This window comes from Chiloscyllium punctatum, chromosome 17 (genome assembly GCF_047496795.1).
Source record: "Chiloscyllium punctatum isolate Juve2018m chromosome 17, sChiPun1.3, whole genome shotgun sequence".
NCBI lineage: Eukaryota > Metazoa > Chordata > Chondrichthyes > Orectolobiformes > Hemiscylliidae > Chiloscyllium > Chiloscyllium punctatum.
This window is the reverse complement of record NC_092755.1, coordinates 63,271,652-63,286,588: the sequence shown is the minus strand read 5'-3', so window position 1 is coordinate 63,286,588 and position 14,937 is coordinate 63,271,652. Positions and strand designations below refer to the sequence as shown.

At 40.6% G+C, this 14,937-nt stretch overlaps 1 protein-coding gene across 1 annotated transcript in view; it reads left to right on the top strand.

Annotated features, from left to right (window-relative positions):
- The first annotated feature begins 5,119 nt into the window (after positions 1-5,119).
- The window catches only part of vsig10 (V-set and immunoglobulin domain containing 10), a 45,129-nt gene continuing 35,311 nt past the window's right edge, over positions 5,120-14,937 (top strand). The window contains exons 1-2 of the mRNA XM_072587313.1: positions 5,120-5,250; positions 14,181-14,465. Of these exons, the coding sequence (XP_072443414.1) occupies positions 5,181-5,250; positions 14,181-14,465 (355 nt within the window). The 5' untranslated portion in view covers positions 5,120-5,180. The remainder of the gene's footprint in view (positions 5,251-14,180; positions 14,466-14,937) is intronic.

Here is a 14,937-nt window from a genome sequence, read left to right as displayed (position 1 = left end):
CAGGGTTGTTTGCTATCATCCAGTCTTCTGGCACTATTCCTGTGCACAATGATGACAAAGATCAAAGCCAAAGACTTTGCAATCTCCTCCCTGGCTTCCCAGAGAATCTGAGGATAAAGCCCATCCAGCCCAGGGGACTTATCAATTTTGACACTCCCTAGAATTGCTCACACCTCCTCCTTGTGAACCTCCATTCTGTTTAGTCTAGTAAAAACCTTCCTCCAATCACTTTAAAATTATACCCCTTCATGACAGACATTTCTGCCATGATAAAAGTCTCTGGCTATCCACTCTATGTCTCTCAACATCTCATACACCTCTATCAACTCACCTGTCACCGTTCTTTGCTCCAATGTGAAAAGCCTTAGCTCCCTCAACCTTTCTTCATAAGATACACCCTCCAGTCCAGGCAGCATCCTGGTAAATCTCCTCTGCACCCTCTCTAAAGCTTCCACATCCTTCCTATAATGAGGTGACCAGAACTGAACACAATATTCCAAGTGTGGTCTAACCAGGGTTCAATAGAGTTGCAGCATGATCTTGTGGTTCTTAAACTCAATCCCCCCGCTAATGAAAGCCAACACACCATATGTCTTCTTAACAGCCCTAACAACTTGGACATGGGTTCCAAGATCCCTCTGTTCTTCCACACTGCCAAGAATCCTGCCTTTAGCTCTGCATTCAAACTTGACCTTCCAAAGTGAATGACTTCACACTTTTCCAGTTGAACTCTGCCACTTCTCAGCCCAGCTCTGCATCCTGTCAATATCTCATTGTGACCTATAACAGCCCTCCACACTATCCACAACTCCACCAATGTTCTTGTCATCAGCAAACTTACTAACCAAACCTTTCACTTTCTCATCCAAGTCATTTATAAAAATCACAAACAGCAGATTAGAACACCACTGGTCACCAATCTCCAGGCTGAATGCTTTCCATCTACCATCACCCTCTGTCTTCTATGGGTCAGCCAACTCTATCCAAACAGCCAGATTTCCCTGTATCCAATACCCCCTTAGTTTCTGAATGAGTCGACCATGGGGACCCTTATCAAAGGCCTTGCTAAAATCCATGTATGCCACATCCATTGCTCTACCTTCAATGTGTTTTATCACAGCCTCAAAGAATTCAATAAGGTTTGTGAGGCATGACCTGCCCCTCACAAAGCCATGCTGACTATCTCTAATCAAGCTGTGATTTCCCAAGCAGTCATAAATCCTGTCACCCAAAATCCTCTCCAATACTTTGCCCACCAGTGACATAGGACTGACTGGTCTGTAGTTCCCAGGATTATCCCTGCTCCCTTCCTTGAACAAGGGAATAACACTTGCCACCCTCCAATCATCTGGCACTACTTTACTGGACAGTGAGGATGCAAAGATCATTGCCAAATGTGCAGAAATTTCTTTCCTCTCTTCCTATAGTAACCTTGGGTATATCTCGCCTGGCTGGATGATTTATCAAATATTTTTCAAAATTTTCAGCACATCCTCCTTCCTAACATCAACCTGTTCCAGTGTATCAGTCTGTTTCAAACTGTCCTCAGAAACGTTAAGGTCCCTCTCAGTAGTGAATACTGAAGCAAAGTATTCATTAAGGACCTCTCCTGGTTCCTCCGACTCCAGGTGAAAGTTCCCTCCACTATCCTTGATCAGCCCTGCCCTCACTTTGGCCATCCTCGTCAATAAATGTAGAATGCTTTAGGGCTTTCCTTAATCATACCCACTAAAGCTTTTTCATCTCCCCTTCTAGCTCTCCTAAGTCCATTCTTTCATTCCTTCCTGGCTACTCGTAACCCTCTAAAGCCCTGTCTGATCCTTGCCTCCTCAACTTCAAGTAAACTTCCTTCTCCCTCGAGTAAATGTTCCACATCCCTTGTCACCCAAGGTTATTTCAACCTGTCTGCCTTCCTTGCCTCAGTGGGACAAACCTGTCCAGCACTATCAGCAAGTGCTTGCTAAACAACTTCGACATTTGTGTCATGCATTTCCTCAAGAACATCTGTTCCCAATTTAGGCGCCCCAGTTCCTGCCTCATAGCATTGTAATTCAAACTGAATTGAATTTATTGGCACGTGTACCAAGGCACAGTGAAAAGCTTTGTCTTGCGAGCAATACAGGCAGATTACATAGTTAAGTAGCATATAGATAGTAAATAATAGGTAAACAGCAGCAAAAACAAAAACACAGGTACAGGCGAATGATAAGAGTTTGAGAGTCCATTCAATATTCTAACAACTGAAGGGTAGAAACTGTTACGAAACCGGCTGGTGCGTGTGTTCAGGCTTCTGTACCTTCTCCCCGATGGTAGAGGTTGTAGAAAAACATTGCCAGGGTGGGATGAGTCTTTAAGAATGCTGGCGGCCTTTCCTTGACAGTGGGCCTAGTAGATGGATTGTAGATGGGAGGTTGGCATTTGTGATTGTCCAGGCTGAGTTCACCAATCTCTGTAACCGTCTCCGATTTTGAATGATGCAGTTGCCATACCAGGTTGTGATACATCCAGACAGAATAGGTGTTATTTCTCTGCTGAAATTCTGCTCAAAATGAGCATAGAAGGCGTTGAGACAATCTGGGAGGGCTATGTCATTGTCTGCTATCTTGTACCATCTCTTTTTAGAATCTGTGCTGTCATTCAGTCCTTGCCATAGTCTGTCTGGGTCTCTAGTTTGGTTCGGTATTGGTCCTTGGCTGTCTTAAGGGCTCCTCGAAGGTCATAATTGGATTCCTTATATTTGAGTAGGTCTCCTGATTTGAAGGCCTCACGCCTAGTTTTTAGCAGGTTCTGTATGTCCTGATTCATCCAGGGTTTTCTGTTGGGGAACACCCGATTGACTTCCTCGGTATGCAGTCCTCCACACACTTGCTGAGAAAGTCTGTGACAGTGGTGGTGTACTTGTCCAAGATACCTATGGACTGTTTGATCATGGCCCAATCAGCCAATTCCAGTCAGCACCGGAGTTTATAAACCTCTATAAGGTCAGCCCTCAGACTCCAAACCTCCAGAGAAAACTGTCCAAACCTATTCAGCTGCTCCCTTTAGCTCAAACTCTTCAAACCTGGCAACACCCTTGTAAATCTTTTCTGAACCCTTTCAAGTTTTTCACAACATCCTTCCTATAGCAGGGAGACCCGAATTGCACACAATATTCCAAAAGTGGCCTAACCAATGTTTTGGTCACCATCTTGAGCAACTTCACACAGATCCATGAAGGTCATGGTTTTTTTGTGAAACAAAGTGTCACTTCACAATCATTCGATGATATCCAACTGAAGCCATCATTCCAACAGTCACTAGCTATGCATCATCTCTGGACAGGTTGTAATTGTATCAGCTTGGTCTGGCTAAGCTCTTGCATACAAACTGATTCAACGTTTTGTAGTTAAAGCACGGTTTTTCCCACATTGTGCACACTTTCTTTTGTGATGTCCTCCACAATATTCAGGCCTTCATCTTTCTTCTTACTCTTCTCCAAATATTTCTTCTTTATGCCCAATCTGTTGTTCTTATTCAGCCTGGTATGTCTCTCAGCATTATACAAAGTCTCTTATGTTCTCTCATTTATAGGCTCTGGCTGATGACTGGCAATCATAGAGCTTCTACACACGTTAGCTTTCTGGAGAGTATGTTTCTCCTTTCTCAGCAGTCATGCTGTCACTACAGGAGCCCTTATTTCTGATGAGATAATGTCTCAGTTATCCAAATTCTCAGGAATCAGTTGATATTTCAGCACAGTCACAAGTTTGTTACTATTCCCTCTCTCCTTGAGCCTGATGTTGATCAAATACTATTCATGAATAATATAAAGTTAATGTGTCTTGAAAGCTTGCAAAATCTCTGCAGTCTGGCTTTCTGTTCCTCAATGAAATGCAGGTTGCAGCTTGTAACCATCTTGCCCCCAACAGGGTTGCAATTTTTACATGCTGAGGTTTGTAAATTAATTGTGTTGCATTTACATAATTTTGCCAAGAGGGAAAAAAATCTAATTCCTACCGCTGCAGGGAGTGGAAAATACTCTGCCATTTTGACTTGTCCACTAATTCAAAGTTGTACATTTTTCTCCTTTATAAAATTTATTTGCTGTTTTGTTTAGTAACTTGTCCTCCTATAGCTCTGAAAATCCATGTATCTCCAGGCACACCACTCTCACACCATGTTTCAAGTGATTTGGGTTTTACAATTCCTGCAAACTGTGCACAATGCACTTACAGAGGTAGCAGTCATATGGCTACAGCAAGACAGCAAGTACACTAAGGGTATAATTGCATTTCTCCAAACAATAATACTGTGTCACAACCCCTGCCTCAGCTCGCTTGCTAGATCATCTTTTGTGCTTTTCCTTATCTCACAACTCATCTATTCCAATGCTCTCTTTCCTTGTGTCCCACTTTGCAGCTTCCACAAACTTCAGCTCATCCAAAATTCCACGACCCATACTCTAATTCATACAAAGTCCTATTCACCATTAGCCCTATGTTGACTGACCCAAAATGGCTTTTGGTGTGACACGGTCTTAAATTTAAACATCCTTATTCTTAATCCAATATCAGTCAGATAATTTATTGACTTAAATCTTTCACTCCTCAGCTCCCTGCTGATATGCTAGTACAATTTAGGACTTATTTAAATATTAGGAGGTAAATGGATTAGAATTCTTTGGGGGAAGAAAAGTAATTCTGAGGGCCATTTCAAATTGTAGTTGGGTCTGGAACAATTGTTAGAATAGCAAAATAAATAACTTTCATTTCTATAGCACCTTCATGGCCTTAGGATGTCTTTAAGTGTTTCACAGTCAGTAAATTACCTAATAAAGTGCAGTCATTGTTACAACGTATCAGGTAAGAAATGAAGAAGTGGTTAGATTTGGATCACAGCCATGGACCTTTTTATTTTTCCCCATTATCATTTATAATGTGCATTGGTTTTTATGGGACTTATACCCTCCAAGAGAAAACACTAACCTGCATTCAACAAACCAAGGGACATCTCTGAAAGTGAGATGAGAGGGTTACCTGTACCTGGAGAGTGGGGCCTTCCCAGCTGACTCTGACTGTCTGCCGCCTACCTGCACCGACAGGTGAGGCGGGCGAAGGTGCGCCGCGCGTGCGCACTCGAGCGAGCCAGCAGGAAGTGCTGGAGGTTATTGTCCTTGGAAAGTTGCTCAGTCAGGCAGCACAATGGGTTGCAGTAATTGTTTACAGCTCGCTACCGTTTTCAGTCTCGCCTTGTGTTCTTTAGTTTGGGCAGGTAGGTTTATAATATATTTATGTATCTATTTGAATAGCTCATTTAACCAGCCGAGCGTCCGATGAATTTTCCAAGAGCTGTGTTATTTCCTGCTGTGAAACGAATTTGGGTTCGACATGTTTATGCAGGCTGTTTTGCACGTTTTGCTTGCACTACTCCAGCAAACCATTCTTAAATCTTTGGATGTTAGTTTAGTTGAAACGATACTGAGATCGCATGTTTTACTGTGGTTTGATAAGGGTTTCACTGATAGGGTATTTATGTCCCCAGTACTTATTTAAAAGGTAAGATAGTTATTACTTGGTATTTTTGAGTGCAACTGATCTTACAATGATAAAATGTAACAATCATCAAGCGTGTCGTTTTGAATCGTAATTAAAGTTGTGAAAAGTCTTTTCCCCTCCCCCTTTCTCTAACATATACCAACCGTGCATGCTGCAGTTAAGGCCATTTTAATTATAATAAATCCTCATGATGTGCCTCTGGCAATCTTCCATGTAGGAGGATGTTACCTGCGAACTATGTTCTGCACTTTCTTTTTCCTCCTGTGTTTGATACAGTGATTTAAATTTCCTTGATCGCTTGATCCTTGACCACCCATCCAGACACCCCCCCCCCCCCCCCCCCCCACTCTTACATGTGGAAGTTTATTCCATATGTAAAGTGCTCAAACGAATGAAGAAGAAATTCCTGACGTCTATTCTAAAAATAGCCTTGTTAATTTCAAGTCTGTGTCTCTGGTGTATATTCCCACAGAAACGTTCATGGTAATAACTTTTTTTAAAAAAAACAAAAATCTGTAAGATTGTTAGATATCTCGAATTAAAATTGCTTTCTTTCCAGGTTGATTCGTCCAAGATTTCTGATAAAAGCCCTCAGACTGTGGATGAACCTAGTATCTCTTTTCTCTACTACTACCAGTTGTTACGTGCCTTCCTATTAACCAAAGCTACCAGAAAGTGTGAACACAATAAAGCTGTATTATTACCTGCTCTAGCTTCTACATGGTCAAAATGCTGGAAAGCTGAAATAAAAACCAGGAAATTCTTGCTGCACTTAGCAGGTCAAGCATATCTAGAGTTAACATTTCAGGTCCCTCACTGAACTCCACAGCCTATCAGTTTTATTGATTAATACTTTGCAATTGTTGGGCATATTTAATGTTGAGTCACAGGTGAGGTGCTGGAAGACTGGAGGTTGGCTAACGTGATGCCACTGTTTAAGAAGGGTGGTAAGGACAAGCCAGGGAACTGATACCAGTGAGTCTGACCTTGGTGGTGGGCAGGTTGTTGGAGGGAATTCTGAGGGATAGGATGTACATGTTTTTGGAAAGACAAGGACTGATGAGGGATAGTCAACATGGCTTTGTGCATGGGAAATCATGTCTCACAAACTTGATTGAGTTTTTTGAAGAAGTAACAAAGAGGATTGATGAGGGCAGAGTGGTAGATGTGATCTATATTGTCTTCAGTAAGGCGTTCGGCAAGGTTCCCCTTAATGGTAAGGTCCTAGGTAGTGTTGCTGAACAAGGAGACCTTGGAGTGCAGGTTCATAGCTCCTTGAAAGTGGAGTCGCAGGTGGTTAGGACAGTGAAGACGGTGTTTGGTATGCTTTCCTTTATTGGTTTGAGTATTGAGTACAGGAGTTGGGAGGTCATGTTGCAGCTGTACAGGACATTGGTTAGGCCACTGTTGGAATATTGTGTGCAATTCTGGTTTTCGTCCTATGGGAAAGATGTTGTGAAACTTGAAACGGTTCAGAAAAGATTTACAAGGATGTTGCCAGGGTTGGAGGATTTGAGCTATAAGGAGAGGCTGAAAAGACTGGGGCTGTTTTCCCTGGAGTGTTGGAGACTGAGGGGTGACCTTATAGAGATTTACAAAATGATGAGGGGCATTTCCGATGTAGGTTTGCTCACTGAGCTGAAAGGTTCATTTCCAGACGTTTCATTACCTTACTAGGTAACATATTCAGTGGGGCTCATGCAAAGCAATGCTGAAAATTCATGCTTTCTATTTATATGTTTGGGTTTCTTTGGTTTGGTGATGTCTGGAAATGAACCTTTCAGCTCAGCAAGCAAACCTACATCGAAAACCTCAACCTGAGCTACAAATTTTCTCAAAACTCGTTATGAGGGGCATGGATAGGATAAATAGACAAAGTATTTTCCCTGGGGTGGGGGAGTCCAGAACTAGAGGGCATAAGTTTAGGGTGAGAGGAGAAAGATATAAAAGAGACCTAGGGGACAATTTTTTCACGCAGAGGGTGGTACGGGTATGGAATGAGCTGCCAGAGGAAGTGGTGAAGGCTGATACAATTGCAACATTTAAAAGGCATTTGGATGGGTATATGAATAGGAAGGTTTGGAGGGGTATGGGCCAGGTGCTGGCAGGTGGGACTAGCTTGGGTTGGGCTATCTGATTGGCAGGGATGGTGTGGACCGAAGGGCCTGTTTCCATGCTGTACATCTCTATGACTCTACAAACTAATACTTTCTGTTGATATCAATTTCATCTGCAGTTATTTCAGCACCATTCCTGAAGTATGGTTGTTATTTTAATCATCCACTTAGTAATATGTTACATTCCTTTAGTGCAGACAAAATGTATTTTTTTGTTTTTATTCTACCCTCTGAACTGGCACTACTTATTCTACTGCCTGTCCTATTTTGCCATACACAGATACAAGCACTGGTTAAATAAAAGGTGCCTGTAAGTTGTAGTGGTTCCAGTAGTAAATGGAAAGGCACTGCACTTTCCATTTTTCCATTTTTGACATTTTCTCATTAATATTTTACTATACTGAAGAGAATATTTTCAGTATTTTCTAAACCATTCCCAAGGTTTCTTTTTTCCTGAGTTATATTTCTGGACTCTGCTGAGTTGTTCACCCTAGGAATGGCTGTGGCTAAACTGTAATAAAGTTGCATCCCAGCCTCATCCAGCTAATCCAGTCAATGGATCACAACATAATTGATCAGTAAAATGTGCCACATTAAATAAAACCGCTACATTGGAAATAACAATTACATTACTATTTTACTTTGTGTATGAGTCCTTCAGTTTTCCTAACAGAAACATCTACAGCCGTGTCTCATTTGTACTGTTGCCTCCGGTCTAAAAATTAGCATCACTGCATTGAACTATTGGCTTCATTCTTCATTTTCTTCACAGCAGAAGTTACTATAGGTTGCTTTTATAATGTCTTGTGCGAAGGCAATTGTTTCATTTTCTAGCAACAACATTTATGGAAGGTGATGCTAAGAGGGTAGTGTGGAGAATAGAACAATCTGTCCTCTGTTTTAATTTTAATTGTATTTCTCTTCACAGCTCATGGACTTTCTGAAATTGTCAACAGTTTCTGTTTTAACTTTATTTATCATACTTCTCAAGCTCTCACCATCTCATCAAATAGACCTTCATTATCTTAGCAGTTTACATTTTATCCATGTTCATTTAGGGCGACTTAGTGTTATTTAATTAGGCCTCACAGTGCCAGGGACTGGGGTTCAATTCCAGCTTTGGACAACTGTGTGTGGAGTTTGCACTTTCTCCCTGTATCGGCATGCATTTCCTGCTTGTGCTCCAGTTTCTTCCCATAGTCCAAAGATGTGCAGGTTGGTTGGATTGGCCATGCTAAATTGCCCATAGTGTCCAGGGATGTGTAGGTTAGGTGGGTTAGCCATGAGAAATGCAGCGTTACAGGGATAAGGTAGGGGGTTGGTCTGTATGCTCCTTGGAGGGTCGGTGTGGCTGAATCGATGGGCTGAATTGCTTGCTTGCACACTGGGGATTCTATGACTCATTACTTTAACCTTTATTATCATTGTATTTGAGATGAAGAGAATAATGGTGGAGAGTTGTTTTTGGACTGGAGGCCTGTGACCAGCAGTGCTCCACAGGGATCAGTTCTGGGTCCTCTTTTGTTTGTCATTTAGATAAATGATTTGGATGAGAATGTAGAAGGCATGGTTAGTACGTTTGCAGATTATACCAAAGTTGGTGGTATAGTCGACAGTGATGAAGGATTTCTAAGATTACAGAGGGATCATGATCAAATGGTTCAATGGACTGAAAAATGGCAGATGGAGTTCAATCTGGATAAGTGCCAAGTATTGCATTTTGCTATAACAAGCAAGGGCTTGTACAATTAATGGTATGGCCTTCCGTAGTGTTGTAGAACAGAAGGTCCACGGAGAGCAGGTACATAATTCTTTGAAGTTTGTGTCACATGGAGTGTGTTTAAAAAGGCATTTGGCATACTTGTCTTCATTGCTTTTTTTGAGTATAGGAGTTGGGAAGTCATGTTGAGGTTGTACAGGACATTGCTAAGGCCTCTACTAAAATACTGTGTCACGTTCTGGTCACTCAGTTATAGGAAGGATGTTATCAAGTTAGGGTTCAGAAGAGATTTACCAGGATATCACTGGATATGGAAGATTTGAGTTATAAAAAAAGGCTGGGACTTTTTTCACTGGAGCGTAAGAGATTGAGACACGACCTAATAAAACTCTATAAAGCAATGAGAGGTACAGATAGAATTAATGGTAATTGTCTTTTCCCTAGGATGGGGGATTTCAAGACTAGGGGGCAAATTTTTAATGTGAGAGGAGAGAGATTTAAAAAAGACATGAGGGGCATTTTTTTAAACAGGGTGTGTGAGGAACAAACCGCTGCTGTCCTCTGACAGCCCCAACAAGTTGGTTCGTATGTAGAATGAACTTCCCGAGGAAGTGGTGGATGTGGGTACAATTACAACATTTAAAAGACATTTGGATAAGTACATGAATAGGAAAGATTTGGAGGGATATGGGCCAGGAGCAGGCAGGTGAGACTAGTTTATTTTGGGATTATGTTTAGCATGGACTGGTTGGACCAAAGGGTCTGTTTCCATGTTCTATGACTCTATGGTAACATTATCAGAATATTCTCCAGTATATTTGACATTTTAAAATAATTTTTCCCTTGTTCCCAAATCAATTAATATATTCCCTCACATCTTACCTTCTTAGTTCTGAAGAAGGAACTAGTTTACTTACTACTGGTCTCTTCATGAATACTGAGGGACCTGCCAATCATGGGGGCTGGGAACAGGGGAGGCAATCAGCCCATTGTGCCTGCTTGACTGTTCCAGCTCATGGCTGAGCATATCTGTCCATATCCTTTAAAGTCATTAAGAGGGTCAGTTAGTTTAGTTGACAGGCCAGTTGGTTTGTGATGCAAAATGACTCCAATAGCACAGGTTCAATTCCCCCAGCAGCTGAGGATAACATGAAGGTCCTTTGCCTGAGTCCTCTGGGACTACAGCAGCTTTACCTTTAGTGTCATTAGTCTCCAGAAACCTGTAGGCTTCCGTCTTGAATCACTCAATGACTGAGCTTCCACAAACCTAAGAGGTAGAGAATTCCAGAGGATTGCCACTTTTTGTGAAGAAATTTCTCCTCATCTCAGTCTTAAGTGTTCTGACCTTTATCCTAAGATTATGTACCCTGGTTCTAGAGTCAGCTGCCTGGAGAAATATCCTGTATCCACTCTAAGAAGTCTGAAAATTTCAATAGGATCACACCACATTCTTTGAAATTGTAGGAGATATAAATCAAGTTACCTTAATCTCTCCTCATAAAATAATCCTTCAAATGATAATTCTAGGAAACATCTTTTGTTACAAGTTTATCCTTCCTTGGATAAAGAGACCAAAACTGTACACGACACTCCAGGTGAGGTCTCACCAAGACTATGTACGACTACGGCAAGTTTTACTTTTCCTCTCAAATCACCTTGAAGTGAACACCAACATTACTGCTTGCCTTTTTAATTGCTTGTTGCACTTGCATACAGGCTTTTAGTGACTCCTGGACAAGATCACCCTCATCCTCTTTGAATACCCATTCTTCCGAACCCCTCACCCTTTAGGAAATTTTCTGTCTTTATTGTTTGTTTAAACTAAAGTGCATAATTTCACACTTAGTTATGTTCTATTCCTTCTGCCATGTTCTAGTAATTCATTTTGCCTTCAACATTCTCTGAAGCTTTCTAGAACCTTCCTCTCAGTTTGCATTCCCAGATTTACATCATCGGTAAATTTAGGAATATTACAATTGGTTCCCACATCCAAATCATTTATGCAGGTTATGCACAGTTGTGAACTGGTACTGTCCGAATAGTAACAGCCTGTCATTCTGAGACTCCCTGTTTCTGCCTGTTAACCGATTCTCAATTCATACAAGTATTCAAAGTCTTAATTCCATGCGCTTTTAATTTTATTTACTAACCTCCTATGTGGGTCTAAGCTAGAGCCATCAGAAAATTCCAATACACTACATCCATTGCTCTCCTCTGTATGTTCTATGGTTAACATCCTCAAACATTAAGTTTGTCAAACATGATTTCTCTTTCACAGATCCATGTTGATTCTGCCCAATTTTGCCATTCTTTCCTAAATGTTCATTTATCATATCCTTTATAACAAAGTCTAATATCTTTCCTATTATGGATGCCAAGTAACACATCTGTAGTTCTCCACTCTTCCTCCCATCTTAAACAGTAAGGTTACATTTGCTACTTTCTAGCCTAGAGGAACATTTACACTATCTATAGAGGTATGAAACATAACCACTATTCCATCCACACTCTCTATTATTATTTTCTTTTACACTCTGTAAAAGAGCTCATTGGATCCAAGTGACTTTTTCAGACTTTTTTAAGCCAATTAAATAATGGAAAAATTGGAATTGCTGTTTTCTGTCCCAGCCAATGTTCTCTCTAAGCTGTATGGCTACTCTGAGGGTCTGCATGTGTTGATCAGAGTGCGAACTCATAAACTGCTGGTTCTGGAGACTGCTGCTGTGCATGGTCCTCAAAGGTCCAGACATGGTGGCAAGAGCTAGACGGAATTAAAGTCCCTACTCCTAATCTATTCCCTAGCTACTGACTTTCTCTCTCAGGCAACAGTCTGAGATTAAGTTGTTCTGTTTGCAACCTTTCTGTCACATTTCACTCAGATGAGCTTCTGACTTCCTTTAATTGTGCTACCACTGACCACCTATTTCCATATCCAGAAGATTGTTCAATTTCATCCGTCTCAGCTCGTCTGCTACTGAAACACTCATCTTGTCCTTCATTACTTCTGAGCTCAACTAATACACTTTGGCTAGTCTCCCATATTCGGCCTTGCGTGAACTTGAGGTCATCCAAAACATTGCTGCCTGTGTCTTAACTTATACCGAGTTCTGTTCCCCTCTAACCTTTCCCCGTTGACCTATGTTGACTCTGATATGAGCAATGTCATTATTTTAACATTTGTATCCTTGTTCAAATTTCTCAGGGGCCTTATCCCTTCTTATTGCTGTAAGCTCCTTCAATTCCACAATCTTGACATAACTATGGCATTATCCATCTGGTCTCTTGTACATTTCGAATTGTAATCATTCTGCCATTAGTGGAAACATTTCCCTAGATCTCAAGCACTAAAATACTCTCTCCATACCTCTTCACCTTTCTAGACCATAAGATATAGGAGCAGAATTAGGTCATTCAGCCCATTGAGTCTGCTCTGCAATTCGATCATGGCTGATATTTTTCTCAACCTCATTCTCATTCCTTCTCCCCATAACACTTGATCACTTACTAATCAAGAACATATCTCTGACTTAAACACACTCAATGACTTGACCTCCACAGCCTTCTGTGTTAATTAGTTCCACAGATTCACCACCCTCTAGCTGAAGAAATTCCTCCTCACCTCAGTTCTGAAAAATCATCCCTTCACTCTGAGGCTGTGCCCTCGGGTCCTGGTCTCTCCTACTTATGGAAATATTTTTTGCATATCCACTCCATTTCTACTTCACTTTTCTCCTTTAAGATAATGCTTAAAATAAGCCTCTTTGTTCAGGCTTATGGTCATCCAACCAAATATCTCCTTGTGTAGTTCTGTGTCATTCTTGTTTTCTAAAGTTTCTGTTAACCTCGTTGGGGTGTTTTATGCTAAAAATCATAAAGTTATTGTTGTAAATTTGGGACTTAAAATATGGAGAAACATCATTCTAAGGGTCCAAAAAATTAACAAGTTGCAAACTCATTCTATTATTATCTGGATATCGTAAAACATTTAACTGTTAATGCAAGGTTTGTTAAGGTTTGTAGCTCAGGTTGAGGTTTAGGGTGTCGGTTTGCTTGCTGAGCTGTAGGTTTGATATCCAGACGTTTCATTACCTGGCTAGGTAACATCATCAGTGGCGACCTCCAAGTGTAGCGAAGCTGTTGTCTCCTGCTTTCTATTTATATCTTTCTCCTGGCTGGGGTTCCTGGAGTTTGTGGTGATGTCATTTCCTGTTCGTTTTCTGAGGGGTTGATAGATGGCATCTAGATCTATGTGTTTGTTTATGGCGTTGTCGTTGGAGTGCCAGGAATTCCTCTAGGAATTCTCTGGCATGTCTTTGCTTAGCCTGTCCCAGGATAGATGTGTTGTCCCAGTCGAAATGGTGGTTTTTTTCACCCATGTGTAGGGCTACGAGGGTACCCTTAACTGTTAAGGATGCGATGACATTACTTTATGTTAGACCTTTGATGTTGTAAACGTTTGGACATTTTTAAAATAGTCTAAATATGTTTTTGTTTAAAATTCATACTGTAAATGTCTAAATGCTTTAACCAATATTGGTTCTTATACTCCATCAATCTTGTGTATAACCTCTAGTCATTTTGCAGTACAATAAATAGACTTCCAGTTTTACAGTGCAAATAAGTGCGTTTGTAGAATGTCCACAATACCAAATATGCCTTTCCCACTTTGGGATGGAGTGACACTTGATAAGTTTCTATCAATTAAAAAACTAAAGTGTGTAGTTATTGATATTCACACCTAACACTGGAAATAGTATTAAATGTCTGTTGCTTTCACTTCAATCTCAAATGTGTTCTTTGCACTTACAGATCATGAAATGAAATTTACTATTACCATTAGTCCTGGAGAAGAATTGCCAAATAAAACAATCTACGTGATCAAACACAAAAATGTTACATTCAGTTGCTCGACCACGTTTCAACAGAAGCAGAACATATCCTGGATCTTTGTTCATCCAGATTCAAATCAGGAAGTTTTTACAAATGTTGAGGGAGCGCATACGGAATTTACACTTTTTGATATAGGTTATGACAACCAGGGGAATTATACCTGCTCAAAAAACCTCAGTGATACCAAAGAAGTCCTTGTCTACTGTAAGTTATATTTACAATTGCTTTTTAGTATCTCTCTCAAATATTTTACTTATGACCAAAAAGCAACACTTCCAGATGTCATAGATTAGCACTAGTTAATGCAAGTGTAATTGTTTTAAATTTATCACTTTTGCTATCTCAAGCTGTTCCTTTCCATATCAGCAAGTACTTCATTAATATAATAAAAGATCCAAACATGAAAATAAACAATGTATAACATTTTGACTTTGTTTAGAATTCTATTTTTATGTAGTATCACTGATACGTGTTAAGATTTGATCAGTTCCTGGACAAAAGACATCTCTTGAATCTTTGGCTTAAGTTACCGAGTGATGCCAACAATGACTCTGAACAAATGGTATGTGGGAGTATGGAATTAGTGAAATATTATGTTCAGGTGGTCCCTAACATCCCACTTTCTTTTTGCTCCCACAAAAACTTGGATCCCCTGAAGTAAACTATGGGGTTGTCA